This window comes from Lates calcarifer, linkage group LG5 (assembly GCF_001640805.2).
Source record: "Lates calcarifer isolate ASB-BC8 linkage group LG5, TLL_Latcal_v3, whole genome shotgun sequence".
Classification (NCBI taxonomy): domain Eukaryota; kingdom Metazoa; phylum Chordata; class Actinopteri; family Centropomidae; genus Lates; species Lates calcarifer.
Window position 1 is genome coordinate 3,777,491 of NC_066837.1, and position 24,725 is coordinate 3,802,215.

Here is a 24,725-nt window from a genome sequence, read left to right on the forward strand (position 1 = left end):
GCTGACCTTGAGGGAATGTCAGTTTGTTCTGGTGCTCACTTTCTCTCTCTAATGCTCATTCTATATTTGTATAGTGATATTATAGCCCACCACCCTCTTGTGTATTGAACTGTATGGGCTACACTCTTCCCCTAACAGCATACAGGAGGCTCTGTTGTTCCTGCTGCAAGCCACTCGTGTCAGAACACAGTGTGCTTTCTGGTCACCACAACAATTCCACCAACAGTTTCCATCACATTTTGTTCTGCTTTTACAAAATGATTAATATTTCCTATTGTCTCTCACACACTTAAACACACTTACTCAATGTCAACTTGTTTAAGACACTGGAGCCAGAAATAAGAGCAAAAATAAACAGACCTTTTTTTTTCTTTTTTCTTCAGCAATGTAGCTAGGCAATTATTCCACCAAAAAAAACACTTCCAGTAGAAAAAAATGTGCTCTGTTGTGTCCTGGCAACAAAATCCCCTGCCTAATCAGTGGAACAATACTTAGGTATGTCTATATTAGCCATCTTTATTGCCCAAATGCTTTTACAAACATCAAACACACATGGTTATTCTGGACAACAAGCAAGCACTTAGCGAGCAGTCCAACTACTACATGTTCACTGGCTCTCTTCCTCACACACACACACAAAACTTCATATAATCTCTCTCTCATTCAACAGCATCCAGTCATCCAGTCATCCAGATTGGATGGAGCAGTAGTTGCATTGGATGTGTTGCTTTACATCAATGAGCTAAATCACTGTTCTCCTAAAAGCCAGATGTTGTCAATTTCATATATTCAAGATTAAAGATCAGTATTATTATCATTATGCAACACAAGATTGCACAGTGAAGTTACAGATGTGGTCCCCCAAAAGACTTTTTTTATTATTATTTAAATCTGAAGGAATGTAAACAGCAGCAACAAACACACTGGTGAATTCTCCGGGCATGTATCTTAGTTGACACCTAAGATCAAAAATGTAACATCTGGTAAACACTGTCCATTCAGCTTGACTGCGTTTGAACACCAAGCATCATTGATGTAAACACAGACTCCACCTCCACTCGTCCCACTGGAGTCCTGTGCTCTGTCAGCACAGAACATAGTCTGCACATCGAGTGCAACTGCTCAATCTGGGATGTTTTGATGGAGCCAGGTCTCTGCAAAGATGTATGTATCCAGACAGTTGTGGTCTCTCGTACAAACACGTAAGTGTCGTAGTATGAACACACTCACAGTGCAAACTGAAAGTAAAATGAAACTGGAGTCTCATCTCAGTTGTTCAAACATTAAAATAGCATACAAAGCTTATAAACTGGCAGTACTACGAATGACTTTAAAACCTGACCATGTTCTCACAGGCTGTTTGGCACATCTGCAACCAAAAAACAACAATAAAAAGCTTTGCGTTGGCCTTGGCACACCACAAACATTACTGTTCACCCAAATGCCCCCAGTGCTTTTGTCCCAGGTCTTTTGAAAGACCCAGCCCTCAAATTGTGATGTAAACATTACATTTCCATAATTTCCCTCATCATCTCCTTCATCACAACTCGTGAATTCCTCCCTTATATGAATTACTGGGATTTCAGTCACAGAGAGTATACTGGCAGCTGCACCTAGAGCTGTGTTTGACATCCTTTGAGAATAATCACCAAATTCAATTTAAAATTGAGTATACTGTTGCCTTTAAGGATTGTTCCATTCATTTCCTGAGGAACTATTTCTACAAAAACATGTAGGTGCTGATTGGGCCCCACAGCTCCCTGGTATAATTGGCCCTTCCCTTCCCATCCACAGAAGAAAATGCACATACAATGTTTGATTTATGAGGTGGAAAACTATTCTGTCTTTGTGTGCTTCTAGAGAGATGAATTACGAAGACAAAGTAGTGAAGGCACAAACATGGAACAGGTGCTGCAGCCCCACTGGGACAACCAGGTATGTTATCCTATCTGTGTTTATGTGTGTAGTTCTTTTTTATGTCACAACCAGAAAAATAACTCACACTTCCTGTCTGTGAGGAAGATCCAATTCCTCTCATTGATTCTCATCCAAGGCTGTGCACACTGGTGTCAGCCCTATGGGCAAGAGAAATCCTGGGAAAGGTTAACAGCTGGACGTATTAACATCTTTTGGGATTTAGATAATAAAAGCTGTAATGTCAGTCTTGTGACTCAAGGCCACTGATTCAAATCACTGCACTGACTGGAAGAATCAAGATAAATGGGTAGCACCCTTTGAATATGTGACCATCCTTTCATAACTGCACTTGACTGATCTAGACTTGTCACAAGCATAGTTTTTACTGGTGTTTGTAGTTCCTTCCACTCATACTCTGCTTAAAAATGATATGGTTCAAACATAACAGGGAGATACCCAAGACAATGTGGTTACTGCTGATGAGCAGTTCCGCTGAGGCAGTTGGGAATTAAGTGCCTTCCTTGAGGCCACCACAACAGTGGTAAGATGAAAGTCTTAGTCCATCTTCCACCAATCACAAATCTCTCAAAGGGTTTGCACTGACAGCCTTGTGGTCACAAGCCTACTCCCCTAACCTGCAGGCTACAAGCCGTCCATACAAACATGAAGTAAGATCATAAGTTCACAAACCACCCAGTTTGAAAAAATTTAAGTAAATGAAAGGTATCTTGTCATATCAAGGTTTTGATAAAGATGTCATGTTGCTGTCACAAATACTGTCCTTATTTGATAGGCCACGAATGCACAGGGGAACAGGTAATGAGCCAATTACACCCCTCCTTCTGATCATTCTTGATGAGGAGATGAAATGTCATCCTCTGGGATTTTAATTGCCTTCCTCCTCTTGCATCTTTACTCTTTAATCGGTTTTCTCCAGAGGCAATGATACAGTGTTTTGTTTAATAGGAAGCAAACTGCAGTCAATATCTATCTATCTCTTCCTACCTCCTCCATATTAAGCCTACCGTCTTCCATGCACTTCTGTCACTGCACAAATGAATGCATCAGATCATTTCAATCCATACAGAAAATTGGACGTTATTAGATGAGATTATTAAGATCAAACAGTAATACAAGACTGTCTTTTCATCATAAGTGCCTCTATTGTACCATGTACTCACTGTGCATAGATCAATAAGAAAATACGTTGTAGCAGTGATCTCACATCTAACCCCATTGATGTAATAAATAAATAAATAAATAAATAAGGCAGTGGGTTATTTGAAATCAGTTGAAAGAGCGCCCCCTGACGCCTGTTTGTTCACCTTACTCCTGAAAATCAATACAGACAGAAGTGCCAAGATTTGCCATTTCAGAATTGCACTACTCCAAAGAAGCCAGGATCGGTACTTTCCTAAGTATTCTTTTTTTCTTCACAAGAGTCCGAATATGCAGCGAGAGAGGAAAAGACGGGGAGATGGAGGGAGGGGGAGATGGAGGGAGAGAGGGAGACGCGCTCCCGGACCTGTTGACCCAGAGCCATATAAAGAAAATAGAAATTCATTATCCGCTGCGTGCGCGTTTGGACCGACCTGCATGGGCGTCACGTAATTGAAAAGCTCCTGTAATGTATTCAGATGAATTTGCCCTTCTCTTCAATAATCAACACAGGGTTTAAACCCCCATAATAATCACATGACAAGCACCTTATACACTACACAGTCTGTCCAGCGAATAATTAACAATTCCATCAATTATATAAGCTCACAATCAACAAAACATTTACATTGTTTTGTGTCTTTGGGCACTTGTTTTTGCAATGCATAATATACAAGTAATTTTCACCTCGTTTTGTCACCTAAAGGCGGATTCATTTATGATTTTCCTCTTAGCTGGTGGAAAACAAGGTGTTTTTAACTGGTGTTTAAAAAGTGAGAACGTGTAGCCTGCAAAACCAGAAATTAACGCCTCTGTGAGAAGAAACCTTATAGATTCTTGTTTATATTAATGAAAATAATCTTTATCACTGACTTCATTTCACATTTAAGTAATGCTTTTACTGTATTAATGCTTGTTCTGAGAATATGAGATAAAAAGCAGCAGGAAATGAGGAAAATGTTGCTTTCGCTCACCTTTTCAGACATCAAAGAAGAGAGCGTCTACAGTTGTTCAGGAGAAGAAAACCCTGGTAATCCGTAAATATAAGCTCTACTTTCCAAATTCTTCTCCCCCGCTCTCAGTAACTCCAGAGCCTCTGCTGTGTCTCCGCAGGAGAGGTTTGATATCCGAGCGATTTCCCCTCAAACCCAAAGCAAATATCCGACCGGGAGCATTCCTGTGTTCAAAGCACTCCAGCTCATCCTCTTGAACATTTTTTTCAGTTCGGCACAGAAATCTGTAAAATGGGAGTTCAGACAGAGAGGGAGAAAATAAGATAATGGACACCTGCGCGCATCAACACTGGATCCGAACGTGCGCCTCGGGAATCCACGTGTCTTTCCTCTCCTTCCTCCTTTCTCGTCTTTTCTTCTACTCCTCTGTTCATCGAATCAGGGACACTAGTGCTGATAAGATCCCAAGAAAGCGCATCCAAGTTGACCAGGGGAGTAATCTCTCCATCAGCGCAGAGTGATGCGCTGCGCCCCGGAGATTGGACAGGTTATAGGCGGCTCTATAGGTGGCACGGCGGTGTCGCTGCACCGGAGAATATCAGGAACCCCCGGGGAAAGATTTGGGGGGGGTGTCGAAAGAGACATGCGGAAGTGTCTGCCTCTGTGCGCTCTCTCTCTCTCTCTCTTTCTTTCTCCACTTTCAATTCATGCCCCTACGACCCCCACAGCCTTCTCCAAAACGATGTTCTATGATAAATTAAAGGCAAAGCAGATAAACTGAAGGTTATCGTCCGACGCCGTCAGTGGGTATTAAATTAGCGTCTCCTTGCGCGGCTCCTCTGTCCAAACTCGGGGAATTCCTCAACTGAAGCGCAAATGCGACTCACAGGATAAAAACTGGAGACAGACTGCAGAAAGCGGGCAGTGAAAACTACACTTGCCTGTTGCGGTTGTTTGGTTGGGTCCCCGGTGCATATTTCTGAGCGGGGTGGTTTATCAACAGTTTGTCCAGTCACCGCTTGAGCCTACGCACAAACATCGACGGAATCCGCGGGTGATTCCATCGAATAAACATAAGCACTGAAACGGGACTGACAGCCTCCTTTGCTGGTCTACTTAAAAAAAGATAACACGATGTAAAGTTCTCAGTTACTAGCTTTACACTTAATAAAAATATGTTTTAATGTTTTTGCGTTGACTTCCACAAGCTACAGGCTCCGTGTTTCTGCCGGAGGATGCAGGTGGGAGGCAAAAGGGCCTTTGAGGTGTAGCAAATGAATATTTGAACAGGAGGGGTGCGCGAGAGAGAGAGAGAGAGAGAGAGAGAGAGAGAGAGAGAGAGAGAGAGAGAGAGATGTGGGAACGAGAATCAGTGATGTGTAATGTGTATGTACAAGAGAAAGTGAGTCAAAGACAGGAATGGAAAGAGAGCGAGCGGGAGAAAACACTGTAAAAAGACAAATAAAAAACAGCACGTGTGTGATATAGATGAAGTGTGAAGTAGAGCAGAGAGAGGGACAGAGAGAGAGTGACTGTCTGGGCAGAGGACAGATCCTCAGATCAGCACCACGGACAGCGGCAGGCGGACAGACAAACCTTATAGCTTATTAATATAAGAGCAGGACGAACAGCTTATCTGTCACGTCTTAATGCTCCCACAGTGGACGGTTCCTTTAGTAAAACTGGTGCTAAAACTACAAAGCTCTGAAATAACTTGATGAGAGCCTGATTTCTCAGTTTTTGCTTAAGACAGTGGGTTGAGAAAGTCACTGCCACTGCTGGGTTACGCATATATTGTCAAATCCGCATAATAATACATGATACCGTGGCACACTTCAGAGTAAACTACAGTCATTTACAGTACATGCTCACACAGAAACTTGAGATGACCTAATATCAGGATAGTCTTTCAGGAAAAACAAGCAACAAGATATTCTGACTAACTAACTAAAGCAATCAGTGGTAAGGACCATATAGATTACAATGAGTGGGACATTGGTTAAAGCCACCACTGCCATAGATGAAACTATAGATTTTTCATGTCAGAGGTCAGATCTGTAGAGAATAAGGAGTGTGTCTGCAGTGACAGTCTGGAAGCTGAGTTCAAATCAAGTCATTACCTTATGGCAGTAAATAAATGTTAGCCATTGTTTTGTTACAACCTAATTTAGTTACAGAGCTTGAAGATATTGATCTTCGATGGACACTAGAATCCTTGGGGTCTTGACAGATTCAAATGAAAATCCCAACACAAACATGATTCAATCTGCCCCATAGTTTGCACCCAAAACCAGAATTTTAGGCATCAAGGCAATGTCAAAAAATAAGAGAACTAAAACACACATCTGTAAATTCTCTACAGAACTTACTTCCTTCATCTTAACGCTGAGAAAAAAAATGCAAGTGCTCATCAACAAGAACACATAGCTGATCATTTCCATCTCCTGTGGTTTTTGTTGTTGTTGTTTTTTGGATACTCATCATCATCTCCTATATCTCCATCATCATTAGAGCTATTCATCAGTGCCATTGTCTATGAATCAAATGTTTGCCTCACCAGAGCTTGTTGAGCTTTGAGGTAGTGGGAAGAGTGCTACCAAATGTCCTCTCTGGTCATTTTGGTCCATTTATTCCCTTCTCTTACAACAATGGCAGGGAAAATAGCCTGTAATCAAGCTAATAATCTAAAGAAAATCATTTCTTTCTAGTCAACAATTCTATTACTCTTTTTTTGGGACGTCTTTATACTAGCAGTTACCAGTCTGTGCCTAATGGTAAAGCCACCCTTTCAAATTACTGTAGTAGCGCTTTTATTTTCCACATCCACACCAGGGCTTTCAGTTCCCTATTTCATATCTTTGCAACTATTGCATATTAACGCTCAGTACCTATTTGGCCTTATTCAACATGTGCCTAAGTCAATCTACAGCTCACAGTGTATGCTATCCAGTCTTTAAAAAAACAACAAAAACAGAAAGAATAGAGAATCTCATATGACACCTGAGCCGACGGGTTGCCAAGTTTGCTAATAAATATGCATACTCCAACTATTAATTCACCAGGTGAGTTTTTTGTCTTTCAGAACCAATTTTGTCTGTTTGTGGACTAAAACTGCCAACTCCTTGGCATTTCAACACACAAAGGGCAGTGAGTTATAAGCAAACATAGGCAGTCGACACATATTACACTCCACAGCCAGCAAAGCAAATGACATATCTGGGGAATGTGCCAAAAATCTGTCTATTGATGTATTTCCCATACAGTTTGCCAATAGAAGTTGATAGAGCAGAAACTGACTACTCATTGCAAAATTATATGGTGATTTAATCAGATTTTGTCAACACAAAAGTGAGTACAGAGCTCCACTCTGTATCATGTAATATCATCACTACCACACATCTAAGCAGCATGTAGGAAATATCACAGGAAGCCTAACAGTAGCATCTTACTATTGTAATAGCACAACAGCCACAAAATGTTTCTTACATCTGTGACATTATCTGACCTTATTTAATCACTATCTAGAAGTGATTTGTTTATGCCTTCAAATTTAGACCATGTCCAAAAACACAGGATCCATCTGGAGCTTCAATCTGTGGTTCAGTTTTTCCATTTAAGGCCAAACTATGGGCAACAAAAACACCTTTGCAGGTGATGAACCCACAGTATAGTACCAGCACACTCAGGCACATCAGGTCTCTCTCCCCTCGTTTATCTCACACACAGCCGCACACAGAGAAGCACAGCGGAGGTGACAGCATGGTTTATCAAAATCTTATTGTATTTCACCTTGTTCCCTGCTACTGCAAACAGAACAAGGAAGGTCAAGCAACCCCCAAGACGCTGGTGAGCAATCCCACCCAGGAGGCAGAGCGGTTGTTGTGCACCTCGGTCACGTTCCTCCTGTCCGCTCAATGCCCACTTGTCTCTTTTCACATTAGGGCCTCATACATAGGGGTGACGGACCACAGGGAACAGAAGTGGGTAGACCACTGAAATATGGCATGCAGCGTGACACGGTAGAACACACCCTGATTGATTTTTATTCTAAGTATTCTGCGCACATGCCTGTCCAGGGCAAACTTACAAGGAGAGCAACAGTAGAATAAGCTGAAAGCAACCGGTGGCAAGAGCTGTGAAGGTGTAAGTCACAAGATCCAGACCAAAAAAGACATCACAAAACATCTCAGTGCCACTAGAATAATGATATAAAAGTCAAGCCAAGACCAGTTAACTTGGTGTTTTTCACATTAATCAGAGCAATGTGCCACTTAAGATTTGGTATTTCTGTACAATAACCTGTAAAGCTGCATTGATCCAATTCACATTTTTTCACTATTTTTATGCCTCTGCCACAGGAATCTCAGGCTGATGTTTTGTTTTTTGTTTTTTTCAAAATAAATATAATAGCACAAAAATAGACGTATTTGGATCACTGAGAAAAATCTGAGATATGGGGAGTGATTCATGCTGAGCAAAACATGAATAAATGCACACAATGTCTCTAAGTGGACTATAAATCGTAATTGTGTCACCTAATGCATAAAATGACACAGGTGTAAACAATGCTGTAGTGTACATGTGGTATATATATGTAAACATAAGCAGGCAGTAAATCTTAAGGATGGTGTCTGGAAAAGTTATTTAGAGACAGTCATGTAACATACTGAGTATAATATAGTATATATCATATAAATTATGTCCTATTTTCTATTTATATATCACACTGACCTTTACTGGCTTTTTGTAGAGTTGCTGGTAGTCACTACTGACAAAAGTGGGCTAAATGAAAAGAGGATGACATGCTCGGCAGTTTGTTTAATTTAGGGGAACTATGACAGCCAGCCAGTTAATTTGGACCAAGATTTATGCAAGCTTCATTTAATAAGCTTAATATTCATCAAGGTTAATGTTTAAAAATCAAAGGAAAGGCATTTGGCATCAAATACAGTGACAGGAAACATATTCATTCATTGCTACATTATTCTCACAATACTGTGATAAAATTGTAAATCCTAGTCATTTATGGAGATCATTTCATGACGTGTAAAATTGGAGATTACTCAGCTTTGCCCTGCACACACAAGTAAAGGCCACTGAGAGTGAAGTGCTGATTACACATAAAGAAAGGCCCCCTGAGGAGAAGTGCTCAAAGTACAAGGACTATCTGAAGCTTGTCCTCCACTAGGTCACCCTTTGTGACTATGTGGCTGCTACACTCTGTCAGTCTGAGAGCTCAACTAGACAAGGCTTTTATCACTGAGGCCACTTCAAAACGTCACATTGACAAAACCAAGCATTCACTAAATGCAAGGTTTTAAAAGAGTCCTTGTTGTTGCTAAGTATCTGTAAGTATGGTATTGTACTGTAGTAGAGAGCCTGCTCAGCCTAAATTTGAATTTAACACCAACATGTAAAACAGAGAGGGATTTTTTTTTTTTTTACCTGGGAGGGTGCAGCACACTCCATGGTGACAGATGTTGACTGCTGCTAGCCTGATGGGCCATCGAACAGCCTCAGCAGGGGATCGGTGCAGATGAGCCTGTTCATGCTCCATTTCAACTCAATCATGGTTTTGTGTCAAAGTGACCTTGATGTAGAAGTAAAGCGTCCTCAACAAATGGACCTATTCATGTCACAAAAAAAGAAACTGTATTGATGTCACATGTAGACAATTACAATTACAAAAAGCACTTAACATATAGCCCCAGGGCTTTTTATGTATTTCAAACAAAACTAAGAACTTTTTTCCTTGACAAAGTACAAATGAGATTCGCTTCACATAAAGCAATCAGTCAAAAAATACACTTTTACCGATGACATTTCGACCTAAAATCAATGACAACCACAAGGACGATTAATCACCCCAAAAAAAACGTATGTACATGCATCAGTGCTTTAAAGGTCAGCTATCACTTCCAAATACTGCGCTCTAAACACAGTGTAGAGCACCATTCTGAACTATCCCTGGCACATAGAAACAAAACAGATCTAAAAAACAGGTAATGGTTGAGCAGTTGGGGTAGAAAAGCCACCTAAAGCTACATGTAATTGCAGTGTAAGGTAGTTTCTGTAGTCATCCTAACTTCTGTCTGTTTTATTTAAGCTGTGGAAGGCGGAAGGCAGTGGGAGATGAGAGAAAAGAGGAAAAAGGAATTAGAGAAATAGAAATAAGTGAGTATGATATTCCAAAAATAAATTAGCTTTGAGTTGTAGGTACACAAGATTTTCTATGACCTTAGACTTCCTCATGAAATTAGAAATTATTCACATCTTACAGGTGCAGTATTTAAGTAAGAAATCCCCTCAATGAATTACCTCAAAATGGATCCTATTGAAATTTCACTTTTCAGTGATATCCATAGGTGCAATGGAAATGAGTTAATCTCATATTTCACTTATGTTTACTGATTATCTAAAATTTTTAAATGCTTAGGACCATATCCTGCCCTTATATGTCTTCTTTTATATCATTACTTCCCTCTTTGCCCATCACCATCCTACATTGCTCTAATCTCTAATCCTCTCATCAATATGCAGAAAGGGAAAGAAATGATAGTTCTTTTAAAAAGACACACTGAGATACACAGCTCTAGAGAGACTTAACAAAGAGGAGGAAAAAATAAGAACCACAGTGACGATAGCAGATGTTATATAAAAGCATATAAACAAAAACTAGTCTGTGCAAGTGAGACAAAAAAAAGAAACAAGATTCCCAAAAAACTTTGTGTAAAAAGGTAATGCCTCTTATAAAGTGTATGTATGAAACTATGCCTCTGTAATGTATACATATGCCAAACGCATTATATCAGACATAAACTGACCAAATTAAACAACAGTTGCAGTAGCAATAGACTGAAAAACTGAGCTTCAATTAAAACACTACCCTTTGTAACATACAGTGGAGTAAAGTAGGTCTAACAAACAACAGAGAAGCTACAGTGCTAATTCAAAACAGTACAGTAGCCACTTACATTAATGCACTTTATGCATGGTGTAGCTACATTTTAGGCTAACCGTCTCAGGTATAGTTAACTCGTAGTTCATAGCATTTTTGAGTGTTAAGCTATCTTATTTAACCCACCTTAGTTTCCTCTACTTGACGGTTTCCAAACAGATAGCTAGCTGTCTTCAAGCTGAAAAACGGGTCGTGGCTCCATGGACAAAACACTTTTTGCACTGCAGGAGTTCCTTGAATATTGCGACACCAACGAAGACCAAATCCAGGAGGGAAGAGTCATGCCGAAAAACCTCAAAGAGGAAGGGGAAGAGTTTCGCTAGTGGGTGTAACATTCAGTGTTCAAAGAAGTCCTTTCCAGCACAGGTGCGTATTCACGATGATACAGGTTCTGATTTTCCCGCCAGGCAACCTACCTCTAGGTACAAATACCCGGATGGACGATCGCTTGGATTCGTCTTCATTCGGAAATTGAACCGGGGACAGTTGGGACACTGCCCATGGACTTCCAGTTTTGTTTTGTTTTTGTTTTTACAAGGTTTAAGGTAGGACAATTCACTTTGTAAATGCAAGATCATGGCTGTTTTTTGTTTTTGTTTTGTTTTGTTTTGTTTTGTTTTGTTTTGTTTCACATGGAAAATTCAACAATGTATGAACAACATCTGTACTGATTCACAGATCTTTTTTTCATTGCCTCATACAGTTGCATAAATCACTGTATATGCCATTATTATTATTATTATTATGGTTGTTGTTAGTAACAGTAGTAGTAGTAGTCGTAGTAGTTTTGCAGATTAATAAAGCCTTGGTTAATTAATAAATTGTGTTTGCTGTTGTGGACAAAAGAATGTTCATGACATTAATATACATGTTTGTGCAGAGTGTCTCTATCAGACACCTCAGCACTGACTGCAGGGGACTCCTCCATGAGACTGAGACAGCTGTCTGTATGTCTTCACTGCACCTCCTACCTCTCACCAGCTGTTTGCATTACATATTATCTCTGTCATAAAGAGTTAAAAGCTTGAAACTCACGCCTCTTTCCGTCTCCCTATTTCTTCCACTCACTCTCTCTCTCTCCCATGTCTTCTCTGTAACGACACTACAGTGAGACTATTAGGTAGATAATTAAATGTGAGACTCATGCATCTCCCTGGTGCACTCCAGGCCCTGATGGTACATGTTTCTGTGTGTGTGTGTGTGTGTGTGTGTGTGTCTGTTCCTTGTCCATCTGTCTATCTGTGTGTTCCTCCGGAGCACATGTTGGTCTTTTTTGCAGCAGGGGGAGGGAGGACTCTTAGCTGCAGAGGGAACATCACATTAGACGCTTAGAACTGGCCGCCCATGAGAATTAAAGGGAGATGGTGCAGTGTTTCTGCCCGCTGAATAATCACCACATAGGGTTGGCGGGAGGCATCTGCTGCAGTGGAGCAACTTGGTGGAACCTTTGTCAGACCACAGCTCTGGGAGTGTGTGAGGCAGAGATGTTCAGATAAACTACATACAGGTTGGAAAAAATAGAGGCTTATAATCAACCTGTGAGAATACATCACAAGTTTTCACGAGTTTTCAGCCTCGAGATACAAAATGTTCGTGGCTGTTCAAAAATTTCAGTCGGTATGTTGTGACAGATTCCTTGGGGGGAAACTGCTCAGCCATTCAAAGCAGGCAAGTGGTCTGATAAGCGAGTGCTTTGCTGCTTTAGAGCTCAGTTGTTGCTGCTTACCATTTATGATAATGTGGTAATGTATCAGCGAGGCAGATAATCATTTCTCTGATGCCAAGAGTATGCAGTGTTCCCTCTGTGTATTTATATCCTATATATTAATTCTTTTTACAAGCGACGTGGATTAGCCTGCTTCTCTCCATGTGATAGCTTATAAATCTTGTTATCTCCTGTGTTTAGATAGATAGATAGATAAATCAACAAGACACACTCAACACACTGTGATGCTTAAATGGACACTTGTACAAAATTTTGCCCACACAGATACACCACATGTAGCTTCACAAAGTCCTGCCAACTGCAGACTCATCAACACCTACAGACTTGGCCTACCTGGATGCATGCACACGCAATGTGCACATGCACGAACACACACAGAGACACACACACACACACTCAAGCACACACAGTTAAATGGTGCTTTGCAGTAAAGCTGGCGGGCCAAGTGGTGAGGTTGCTCTGCACTCAGCAGCACTGCATTTTTACTGACTGCCAGCCAATAGCTCAGCACTTCTCCCCTGTGTGTGTGTGTGTGTGTGTGTGTGTTCGTCCAACTGCTTCTATTTGTCATTTAACACCCGTCAACATACACATTATACAGTACATGTGAGAACTGACAGCCAAACATCTGTGGTTTGCATTATTCATCATGCCACATGTACAGTATATTATAAAGAAAAAAAAAACACACGTGTGAGTAGCTGCATTAGCCTGAATATATAATGCTTCTCTTTGTCCAGTTTGGAGGAGCTGGACTTACTCCAAGGCCTGCTCCCTGGCTGCGTAGCTCAGATTAGTGGCCTCTGACTGGGTTGCGATGGCAGGGAGAGCTGCCTCATCATCAGAGAGCTCCAGGGAAGCTGCAGGCCTCTGAGCTCGCTTAAAAAAACTCCCAGTGTTTAGCGAAGTGTCTATCTCTCCATCAGCAAGTGAGGAGACTTATGGTCGTTTGTGCTTCTGATGATACTTTAATGGCCAATTATAATGACTGCACAGGGCTTTGGCTTGATTTGCTGAGACATCTTGACAGCTGACAGTGTGCACAAAACAAGTCCACCGAGGCTCATGTTCACTGTGCTTATCTTTCCCCCCTTTCTGCTTTACTGTGAAGGCCATGTGTTGAGGCTACACCAGCATGTATGGCAGGATGTTGGCAGTATTTTCACTTTTGGTTGAAAATATGAGTTTTCTATAAATAAGCCTTCTACAGAGTCAAGGTTCAGTTCATTCTAAAAGTCATTTCTGGGCAGATAATGAAATCTGTACTTAGTAACCAATACAAAAGGTGACCATAAATGAAAATAAGACCTTGAGGATAAAAATATAATAAAACATAGTAATGGTGTAATCCTTAATATTTTCAAATCCTGGTTTTGATACTGCATATGGATGACATTTTTAAGCAACTGCTATTCAGTGTTTTCAGTGTATTCAGCTACACTGATTCCCTATATAGTAGTTTTCATCATTAGTGGTTGGGTCCACCTTGCAGGAAACAATGCATGCATCTGTATTAAATTACTGCTTAAATAAACCAAATATTTCCTACTGTTGGACTTCACATTAAAAGCATTCAATTTGCAACAAGGTGGCCTTTATTGTGGAGCAGCCAAAGAAAATTCAATGTACCTGTCGCTGAGGTTAGCACTGTTCATCATGTGTCTGCAAAAAAAAAAAAAAGAAAAAAAAAAAAAAAAAGAAATGGTCATACCCTGCATTTTTTGACAGAGACTCAGTTTTAAATTTTGTAGAGAAGGAGCAGCCACAGTGAGATGTTAGATGAAGAACTGCAGGAGATAGGCTGCATATCTCCATCTCATTAGCAGGGATCTTTGACCTGCTGTTGCATGAAAAACTGCATGATGGATTATGACAACTACTTACTACAGTACTTAATACAAACACAACTTTATTTAATTGCACTGTGAACAGACACACCAGTTGTTCAAAGAGCCGCTCAACAAGTGCTTGCTTCCCCCAGAATTCTGTGAGCTGTACTGTAAGACCACACTGAGGGAACATTCTTCCCAACTCTTCAGTACCACTTGGCATAAATGATCACAGAACAGCTGGGCTAAGCATTAGCATGCTATGGCAGTTTACTGATTGCACATTGGAGGATTCTGAGCACGGAAGTCAAGAGAACTGAAGCAGTTATGTCTTATTGCCTTTTGGGACCAACAACACAGATTTTGTCCATGCAGCTTTAAAGCTGTGTTTCTCATTTTCATACTGAAAAGGCCACTACTTTCTCTTGTCTCAGTGGGACAATGCAGTCCAAAGGCAATCTGTCAGCTTTATCCAAAACCTGCTGTTTCTGTTTCTGTTTTTCGCTTGCGGGAAATACATTTGTAATCCAGATTTTTCAATTAGTTTCCCCTTTTCTATTCTTTCTGCACCTCATTCCTCACAGTGTTAAAGTGTAAAAGTAACTGAAGTAAACTGAACTTTCTGGCTATCCTCAGAAATTCTCTCTTCTTATCTACTCTAACCTTTTACTCTCTTTCTTTCAGCCTTCTTGCCCTCTCTCTCTCTCGTCTCTCAGTGCTGTAAATGAGCTGACAGTGAGCCTGAAGCGAAGGGACTGAGCTCCAAGCACCAATCTGGTCCCGGCTCAAATGTCAACCACTCTCACACACATGCACACACACACACACAAACACAGAGAAACTTTCTCCTCTCACCCTCCATCCTTCTACCTTTCTCCTCCTCATCTATTCTTTTCTCATCTTTTCACCTCCCCACACACTCCTCCCCTTTCTTCTTTCCTTCCTCTCTCATCCCTCCTATTTTTTCTCTCTTGACATTTAACAGTCTGCACTCGTCTGCTCTGTAATTTCTTGTCATCTCCCGCAATCTAGCTATCTAAAGGGAGGTTAAGGATGCGAGTTAAAATAGACAGGACAGGGTCGAGACAAGTGACGGTGACATTTACTGGCGCGTTCACAGCTGCTGCAGCGGTCGTAGACCAAGCCGATCATTTGACAGAGCACCGCAGTCATTATATCACTGTAGTAAACCAAGACAACAATGAGCATATTGCCTCAATGACGCTGACACAGTTTTGGGCCCATCAGTCACAAATAATCTCAGTGTAAATACTTGTGGAAGCTTCTTACTCTCATTCTTGCCAACCAATGCTTTGATTGTTAATCCCTGTTAAACCTCCTTTCTACATCTCAATCAGGAAGACATCTGGGTAATACCTGGCATTTTTTGATACTTCTGTCCATGTGATACCTAAATTTAATGAGTTTGAATGCTGATACTAAAATTATACATTTTATTGACAGCTTATTTACCCCTGTTTCTTCTTCAGAAATCAGCCAAGTTTACAAATGTGAAGAGCAGCTATGCAAAGAAAGCAGGTACACATACATCTGATGCAACATTCACGCCACCTTTTAAGTACAAATCAGTTTTTGACTATGGAGTGTCTATACCTTTGTTAATATATCTCTTGGGATATTACACACAAAGCATATTGGAGATGTAAAACAACGTATGAAAAATTTAGATGACTGAAATACACTAAACCGTGCACTAAACCAAAGTCATGGTTATAGTATTATACTAAAATGTTACACATTTTAATTTGCAGTTGAGAGACTGACATATTTCACATTCTAAGAAAGTACAATGAAGCCAGAGATAAAACATTAAACAGTTGCCTCAAAGGAACAGTTGATGGCCTTTACTCTGCTTTATTTTAATATTAATTTACCTGTCATATGAGCAACAACAAGATGGTTTAACACACAAATGTAATTCTACATGTAAATTCAGAATTGTCCTTTTAGGAGCAGTCCTGTATAAAGTGCAGTGGCATGGTGGAGCAGAGTGGCTCTTAGGGTGGGCATCGGTGCTGTATGATGGGGGGATGGAGGCCCCGTGGGCAGGCCAACTCCTGCAGACGTACCATCTGGTGCCCCTGGCAAACAAGGGCAATGGTATGACCTGGACTGTGCAGACCAACATACAAAACATGACTAGCGGAGCACTTAGAGAGAAGGGTAATGGATGGATACAGGAGTAGGATCTAAAGAATGGTGAGTGACTGAACATCAACAAGATATGATAAAAGACATTAGAACATTAAGGAAATTTTAAAAAAGCTTAACTTGTACATTTCTTCATGATGATGAGGTTTTGTATGTCCCTTATTTTCTTGTTTTGTTTTTCCTTTTTTGGGGTGGGGTGGGGGTGGGGTTTCCTTTATTTGACAGTTGAAGAGGTAGACAGGAAACTTGGGGGAGAGACATGTGGGTGTTGTATGCACCTTAACCATTCAGCCATCAGGGCAACTCTTATTGGGCATGATTAGGGAGGAAAAACATGGTGAGGTCTGTCAGCTATTTAATAACTGGTTCTCTTTACAGCACCAGTGTTGAGACTTGGCGTAAACACAATTATGTTGACCCCAAAAATGGAAAACTAAAAGCAAACCTGTAAATGCCCCGTTTGCCCTGCAGTCAGCTGAGCAAATAATACAAAACATTATCCAGTAGAGTGTAAAACCAAACTGTTAGCACTGAAGTTCTCACTCCACTGATGACCAGTGAGCCTCGAATGGACTGTTAGTTCTGGCCCAGTGAGCACCCCTTGACCTGTTCATTGGTGGTTTACTCAAAGCAACCATCAAGAGCTACGAGTGACCACACTGTGTGAGTTTGTGAGATGGAAAAAAATATCTGTGTGAGAATCAGAAAAATAAGGCTAGAGATAGAGTGTGAAGGGACCATAGACGTGACTGTGTGTGTGTGTGTGTGTGTGTGTGTGTGTGTGTGTGTGTGTGCTTGTGTTTGACACAGTAGCACACCTTCATGGCTGGTGGCTGTCAGGTGCAGAGCAGCATGCCCACAGTGTGACATCATTACTCTGTAGAGGATATGTCTGATGGACAAGCTAGCCTAGTGTGCGTGTGTGTGTGTGTGTGTGTGTGGTTAAGTATGTCTCTTCCTTCTACCCCACTGTTGATTGAAAGTCTGTTTGCATTCTCATACTCTCACCCCCAGCAGTTGTATAGTTAAGCAGCCTGCAGCGCTCTGCTGACCCCTGCTGACCAGCATCAGTAGTGTCACTAAGCTCTGCCATACCCCTCAGTATTCACCGCATGTACAAAATATTTGATATTAATCTTCCTCATATTGAATTCCATTTTGTAGAATCCACCTCTCAATTATATCATAGTATAGACTTATCTCTGTCATCAGCTTCTTTTTATCTAGATGTCCTCTTTTATGATTGGCAGAGACTTAATGAGGGAAATCAATGTGGTGAACTTTTTACTTGGATTCACCTCTGGGTATATTTTATGAATAGAGTGATATTTTGTACATTGACTTTGTGTGCACTTTCATCTAAGTTACCCCATAGGCTAGAGCACAGATTTCCATTTTGTGTTAACCCCTTGCATGCTCTTACTGGGGCACATATGTCTTTATCTGTCTCCATCACCCTAGTACACCCAAGCAAAAAAACAGGACTGCTAGCTCTCAAATATAGCTTGTGGCATTTGAATGTGAAAGTGGAAGAGAACGTCATTTTTGAAAATGTGAAGGATTTCATTGCCTCAGAATTGGGTAATATAATGTCTGTGGGCACTTCTTGGACATTCATCTCTTCCTCTCAGTGTCTGATGTGGATGGCAGTGGTTAAATGGCACGACCAACACCAGGGAGTCTAACTTTTTCCACATGATGGTCTCTCTTGCTTCTATTTACAGTGGGGGAAAGTTTCATTTGGCCAAATAAAGTGATTGTAGGTGTCACAAATTGTGGAAAATGGGAGCTCTTCTCTTCTCTTCTGCAGCCCCATTTTATGATTTAGACTAAAAATGAGTGTTTTTACATGGAAGGGTCTGCATAGTATAACTTTAACCCAAAAGTAACCCTTATATGTACAGTGACTGTGTATCTGTGTAGAAAAACCTGCCATGATTCTTCATTTTCATCCATGTCAAGTATTTGGTTTGACCCAAAGTTGGCACTTGACATGGTCACTGTCATTTCATTATTTTTCTTATTTTGTGCCATGGCCGTTTTGAAAATAAAGTTGTGAAATCTGAGTAACATTGACTCTTGAAATGGTAAAAGAATATGCTTAAGACTTGAGGAGCAACATATTTCTCACAAAACCCTAAGATGTTTAGACTTCAGCTCCTTTTGCTGCTTTGCACCAGTGTTTTGCTCTCAGTTTCCTTTTCAGTTTCTCCATTTCATTTTGTAATTGTATTAGGGCTGCTGTTTCCCCTTGATCACACTCTCTGAGCCAATTTCCTGGGTTCCTGCCTATATGGAAATACATGTGTGTATTTGACAGTAATGACCACTCTGGCTGGCAGTAAATGCTGAATGATTTGAACAGTGAAACCTGACTCTTAATAAGTCCTAACCTGTCAAGCACGTGTTGCCTGATCTGTAGATAGCTCTGTGACATGTTTACTTTATCAGAAAGTGAGATTATCAATTACACAAATTTGTTTCTGTCAACTCAAGAGCAAGAAACTGGTTTGCCTGCCTCTCATCCTCCTTTTCCCCAGCCTTTTTCTCTTACCTCAATTTTCTCTTTCTAATTTCTTGCTTTTCCTCCCACATTACAAACTAAAAGCTACTCTAACAAGTGTTCAATTTGTCCAAAAAAATCATTGGCACACAGTCCAGTCAAACAAATGGTGATTATACAGATTAGGTGCTTCTTCAAACAGGGCAAAAAGCTTTCTTCTGACAGAAAAGTGTGACTGTTCTCTGTTGACACAGAGTGAAAAGTAAAACTGACAGCAGAGAGACGAGAAACTGTGGAGATCTCAAGGGGATAAAGGTGAGGAGTGTAAGAGATAGAAGACCAAAACCAACAATGAATTTATCCCACTAACAAGTATTCCCTGTGTAAAGACTGAATTAGTTCATTCCTCTGTGCCAGACAGCTCCATTATTGTCCAAAAACGATTAAAAATACATCAGTGATCCACACAGTTGTACTGGGGGACATCTTGCTTCATTACCAAAAACACAGGCACTACAGTTTATTTTGAGTCAATCCCACATACACTATCTTGCTGTCATAAATATTCACTTGTTTTCCAAACCAAATGTGTAATGATACTAGGGATGTTGATTCTCATGTTTTTCACAGATAAAGTAGTAGTAGAGTCATTTCAAAGAGAAGAAATCTGCTGCACTGGCCCAAATGTTAGATATCTCTGATTTAAGATAGAGAGGTAAAACATGTAATACTTCCATTAAAGCAGAGTATAACCCCACTTGTGTAGCTTTTTTACCAGTCTCATGCTCACACATGCTCCTGTCAGGCTCTTGGAGGCGGTCAAAATGATCTTTGATTTTTCAGCCTGTGTTTTTGTGCTTCTCATCTGTGATACCAGCAATTTTTGGCTGCTTGACAGACAGTTCAGACCCTGATGTGTTTCTGCAGTACAAGACAAGAGAAGCATTTTGTTCATTTTCACTCATCAGGGGTTTATTTTCCCTGTGCCAGTAAAATGCATTACACCAGCCTTCAGAAACTTTTTCAAGTTATTCTGGGCTCTTGAAACATTTCAAGAGTTAACTAAAATAAAAAGTCACTAAATGGACTCGAAGCCACTCACTAGGATACAAACAACTCATTACCCAGCACTCTCCTTCCACAAAGAAGGTCTGATAATGTTTGAAAAATGTTATTTTCTAGTCTAGTCCTCAATTATAATCAAAGCCCTGCTATTTAACATAATATCCAGGAAAATATATTGCCTGATATTCATGCAGCACTACATTTTTTTTCATATGTACATGCATGTTCGCAATCCATACATACTTATGGTAAAAAAGAGATCAGTTTAGCTATCACTCATACACATCTCAGAATTACATGCAGCTTTTTTAACAGAAAAAAGATAGTCCATAATCCATAAAGTGATAAAGTGATTTTTTAGGGCAATTCTGGTAATGAAGTTTAAAGAAAAAAGTCCAATATCAATATATCATAATTACATTACATAACAATTAATTTAAACTTATTCAGCACAGGACTGAGTAATACAATATTTGAGACAGAGAGTAGATTGACAGTCTACTCTTGATGCACCACTGCCCTCAGTAGCACCTCTGTTCTGCTGAATTATTCAACTCTCAGACTTGGCAGGGGGTCCATGTGTGTATATGTGTGTGTGTGTGTGTGTGTGTGTGTGTGTGTGTGCGCGCAGACATTTTCTCCTATACAGATCTTTGTCTGTGCAGTGCAGTATTCCTTCATCCCTTCATCTCCTCCCTTTATCTCCACCTCCACCCACTCTGACCCAGCCTCTGTCCTGCGTGTCATCCAGATGAGATGAATATGCATGGTATTAAAATGAGGGTCATTTCAGCACTGTTTGCAATAGCCGGACACACATGGGAACTGTTGCCATGGTGAGGAGCATTATATGCAAACTGGCCCATGAACTAACATAGATATATTTTATGTTTTAAATAAAAGCACATTTCAGTGAAAGCTGGGCCAAGAATTTCACCTTCAAAGAACAAAATAACATCTTGAGTACAACAGCTTGCACTTGTACAACTTGTATCTGACAGTATTGGAGAATTTTAGTTCATTTATTTAAGGAAAGGTCACCTTAAGCTGCTGGTTGAAAGAGCAGTCACAGAAATTCATTTAAGGGTACCAAAGAGTTTTCAGAGCAGAAGAAAAATGCAATAATTTGATCCATCCTGACAAACCCTCTTCAAATATTCCAGCATCTTCCTAAGCTCCTAAATCTACTTTACCTGATGGACTATTTCTGTGGTCTCACCCCACTCTGCAGCCCAGACACAACCATTTATTTCACAGCCATTTAAACCCAAAGGCACCATCGGTGTTATGTGGTATGATGCATGGATATGAGCTGGTGATGTATGAGTCCAGTGGATGAAGGTGAGGCATGGACTGTCATTGACAGAGACAGATAGGCTCTTATCCGTCATTATGTCCTGAACAAGGCCAGAACACTGAATACCAGGGGAGGGCTATAATGCACGTTATTTTATTGATTCTTGAGGCAAAATTATCGTTTCTCTTAGGCTCATTCCGCAGGGGGGGTCAGGGTCAGCCCCCAGTGGGGCTGGAGTTAATTCCGTCTTTATTCGAGGATGCTTCAGCAGGGTCAATGCTTGAGTCCTCTGCTCCTCAAACAAAGCAGTGCGAAGGCTAGTGAGATCAGACTGTCAAGTGTAGCTTTTTGTGATGTTTGGTTTGGAAACATTCTTTATTAAGCTTTAACCTAAATGTGTTTCCTAAACTTAAACTGTAACAAAATTCATTGGAAATAAGTATCAAAGAATGTCTGTTACTCTATGAATAACTCAGTCAGATCTTAACACAAAGACATAAAACACATTGTGACATAATTCAGTGAGATTTACATTTCCCAAGGATATCATTATTGCCAATGTCCATCTAGAATACGTGTCCAAAAATGTTCCAGAACTTTCCTGATAAAAGACATTTTTAAATTTTTTCTCCAGTATCAAAGTAATCCAGTGAAAGTTGTCTGTAAACCCATGGGTTAAAAGGGCTAAAAGGAAAATACCACCACCTGTACTACCTTTTTTTGTCTTTTTTGATTTTCAGAGAACTGTTTCGTCAAAGACCTCCAAGAGTCAAAATCTTTCCTTTTTTCTCCCTCACTTCCTTTCATTCCCTCTGCCTCCTCAGACTTGGACAGAGGTTTGGGAGAAGGGAGATGAGCAGAGTCAGGTAAGGTAAACAGAATGAAATGTGATGTTTGCTCACAGAATATTTATCATTCATCTCTGTCTCCCTGTTGCCAGATACATTCATCTTCCTCTCAGTCTCTCCCTCTTCCATTTGCACTTGCTTACTCTGTAGAGTTTGAAGTCCCTCAACACCTAAAAGATTTAACACACACAGATGTGCATGTAGTCACGCACATGGGCCTGGGTTAACGGGCCCATTAATGCGGAGTGGCAGCTCTGCATTGGGCCATATACGAGTCCTTTCCACCTGTTTAAACAGAGTTTTATGAGCTCTGTCATGAAGCTGGATAGGATATTTCATGAGCTCAGGCTATTAAACACAGTCAAAAGTGTGTCATGTACATAGACAAAAACACACACAGATGACAATACCTAATTTGAATAGTTACACCTGTACCTATTTTGTTTTTCCTGATGCCACATAATAGGCTGCATAACAATAGATGCACGTACAGCTGTAGGTCACCTTGGCAACAGCTATGAAGAGGCAAATGATTCTTTTGGCATTGTAAAAGGCACAGTAACACACACACATAAACATCTATGAAGGTACATGAAGTCCATTCATCAACTCTCCCATGGTGGGAATGCTGATTGCTTACAGCCTGCTGCGCCTTTTTTTTTTTTTTCAAATCACATTTGCTTTTCAGCCAAGTCGCATGATCAAATCCCCAGCGAACACCACACAGAGATCTGAGCATTCATGGCAGACCGACCACTGAGACTGACGGTGAATGTCAGAGGGAGAGACAGAGTGTTGATGGTGGCAGTATTTGCCTGCGTTGCCCTCAGCTGCATCTCTGCATCCTAACACCTCCAACTCTTTTGTCTCTGTCCCGCCTGCACTCTCTGCCTAATCTGTCGATTCTTTTTCCTTTTCTTAGCTGACTTTAATCCTGCCTTTACCCCTTCTTTCTTTTTTGCCACATTTCTCTTACAGAATACTGTAACTCCTTCCTCCTCTCTACATTACTCCTTCTTACCTCCTTATTTCATGTCCTTTAATGTCACTGTGTATCTGTGAGACACACAAAAAGAGCTCTTTAACTGATTGTGAACACAGACTAAACTTGTCTGAAAAGCAGGTATTTCAATTTACTGCTCCTCTTTTACCACTTTTCTTAAAGTCTGCTGCCATCATGTGGCAAACATAAACACTACAGCCAGACTCATCCTTTAAACTTGACATGACAGACTCAGATTTATTTGTTTGTCATTCTAACCACATATATACATATTATATAGCCACAGAGCTGCAAAATGCACATAGCTGAATGCAAGGACATTTATCCTGGGGCATGATATTAACAAAGAAATATATACCAAGGTATAGACCAAATGTTCAAGTTAGAATATCCTGAGTTTCTTGAATGTTCAGCTGCCTTCAAGCCTGAAGGAAGGTCCTGTGGGAGATGCTGGCTTTGATGCTCTTATATCACCTCTGTGTCCCAAACATGATGATTCTCTTCTGCTGTCCTCACTATCTTTTGCAGGGTCTTGCAGTTGACTGCATTGCAATTCCCATACCAGATGATGTGTCCTGACCAGCTGTCAGAACACTTTCAACAATGTGGTGGAAGAATGATGTGAAGACTCAGAGTGGTAGCCTTGCTTGCTTCAGAGCTGAGTTCTTCACACAAGTTTGTTTCAGCTCAAAGACCAGGAAAGGTTGTTGGTGATGCCAAGGAATTTGATGTTACTCGCTCTCTTGTGAAGCCATTGATCCGTATCTGTATCAGCTAACCTCCTGCTGGAGTCAACAATCAGCTCTAGTCTTGCTGACATTAAGAGAGAGGTTGTTGTCTACACACCAGCCAAATTCTTCCAACTCCTCCCTGTAAGCTGTTTTGTCATCATTGCTGATCAGTCCAACCACAGTTGTATCACCCACAAACTTGACAATGTGATTAGTGCTGGATTTGGCAGAACAGTCAAGCACACTCAGACTTGGACTTTAAACATCCTACCATAGATATTAATGACTCCACTTGTTTCACTATCTGCTGTAGGCCTAAAGCTAAACTTTGTGACGGTGTCACATTTTCTGTTATAAATTACAAAATGATAATTAAAGACAAATGGAATGAGCTGGGAAATTTCACAGGTAGATGATGTTGATGTGCAGACAGCAGAAGCTCCACCCAAGCAAACAAATTGAGCAAAAGAAAAGTCACCTTCTGAAGAAACATTAAATTTGAATTTTTACCACATCATCATCACAAGGCAAAGTCTTATTGTTGACAGGAATTAAACTTCCTGTT

The 24,725-nt window shown here is 40.5% G+C and overlaps 1 protein-coding gene across 1 annotated transcript in view; it reads right to left on the reverse strand.

Moving 5' to 3' along the window:
- The window catches only part of LOC127142433 (uncharacterized), a 54,451-nt gene extending 43,073 nt beyond the window's left edge, over window positions 1-11,378 (reverse strand). The window contains exons 1-2 of the mRNA XM_051070255.1: window positions 11,113-11,378; window positions 9,474-9,654 (exon numbers count right to left, since the gene is read on the reverse strand). Coding sequence (XP_050926212.1) covers window positions 9,474-9,585 — 112 coding nt within the window. The 5' untranslated portion in view covers window positions 9,586-9,654; window positions 11,113-11,378. The remainder of the gene's footprint in view (window positions 1-9,473; window positions 9,655-11,112) is intronic.
- Window positions 11,379-24,725: the final 13,347 nt, after the last annotated feature.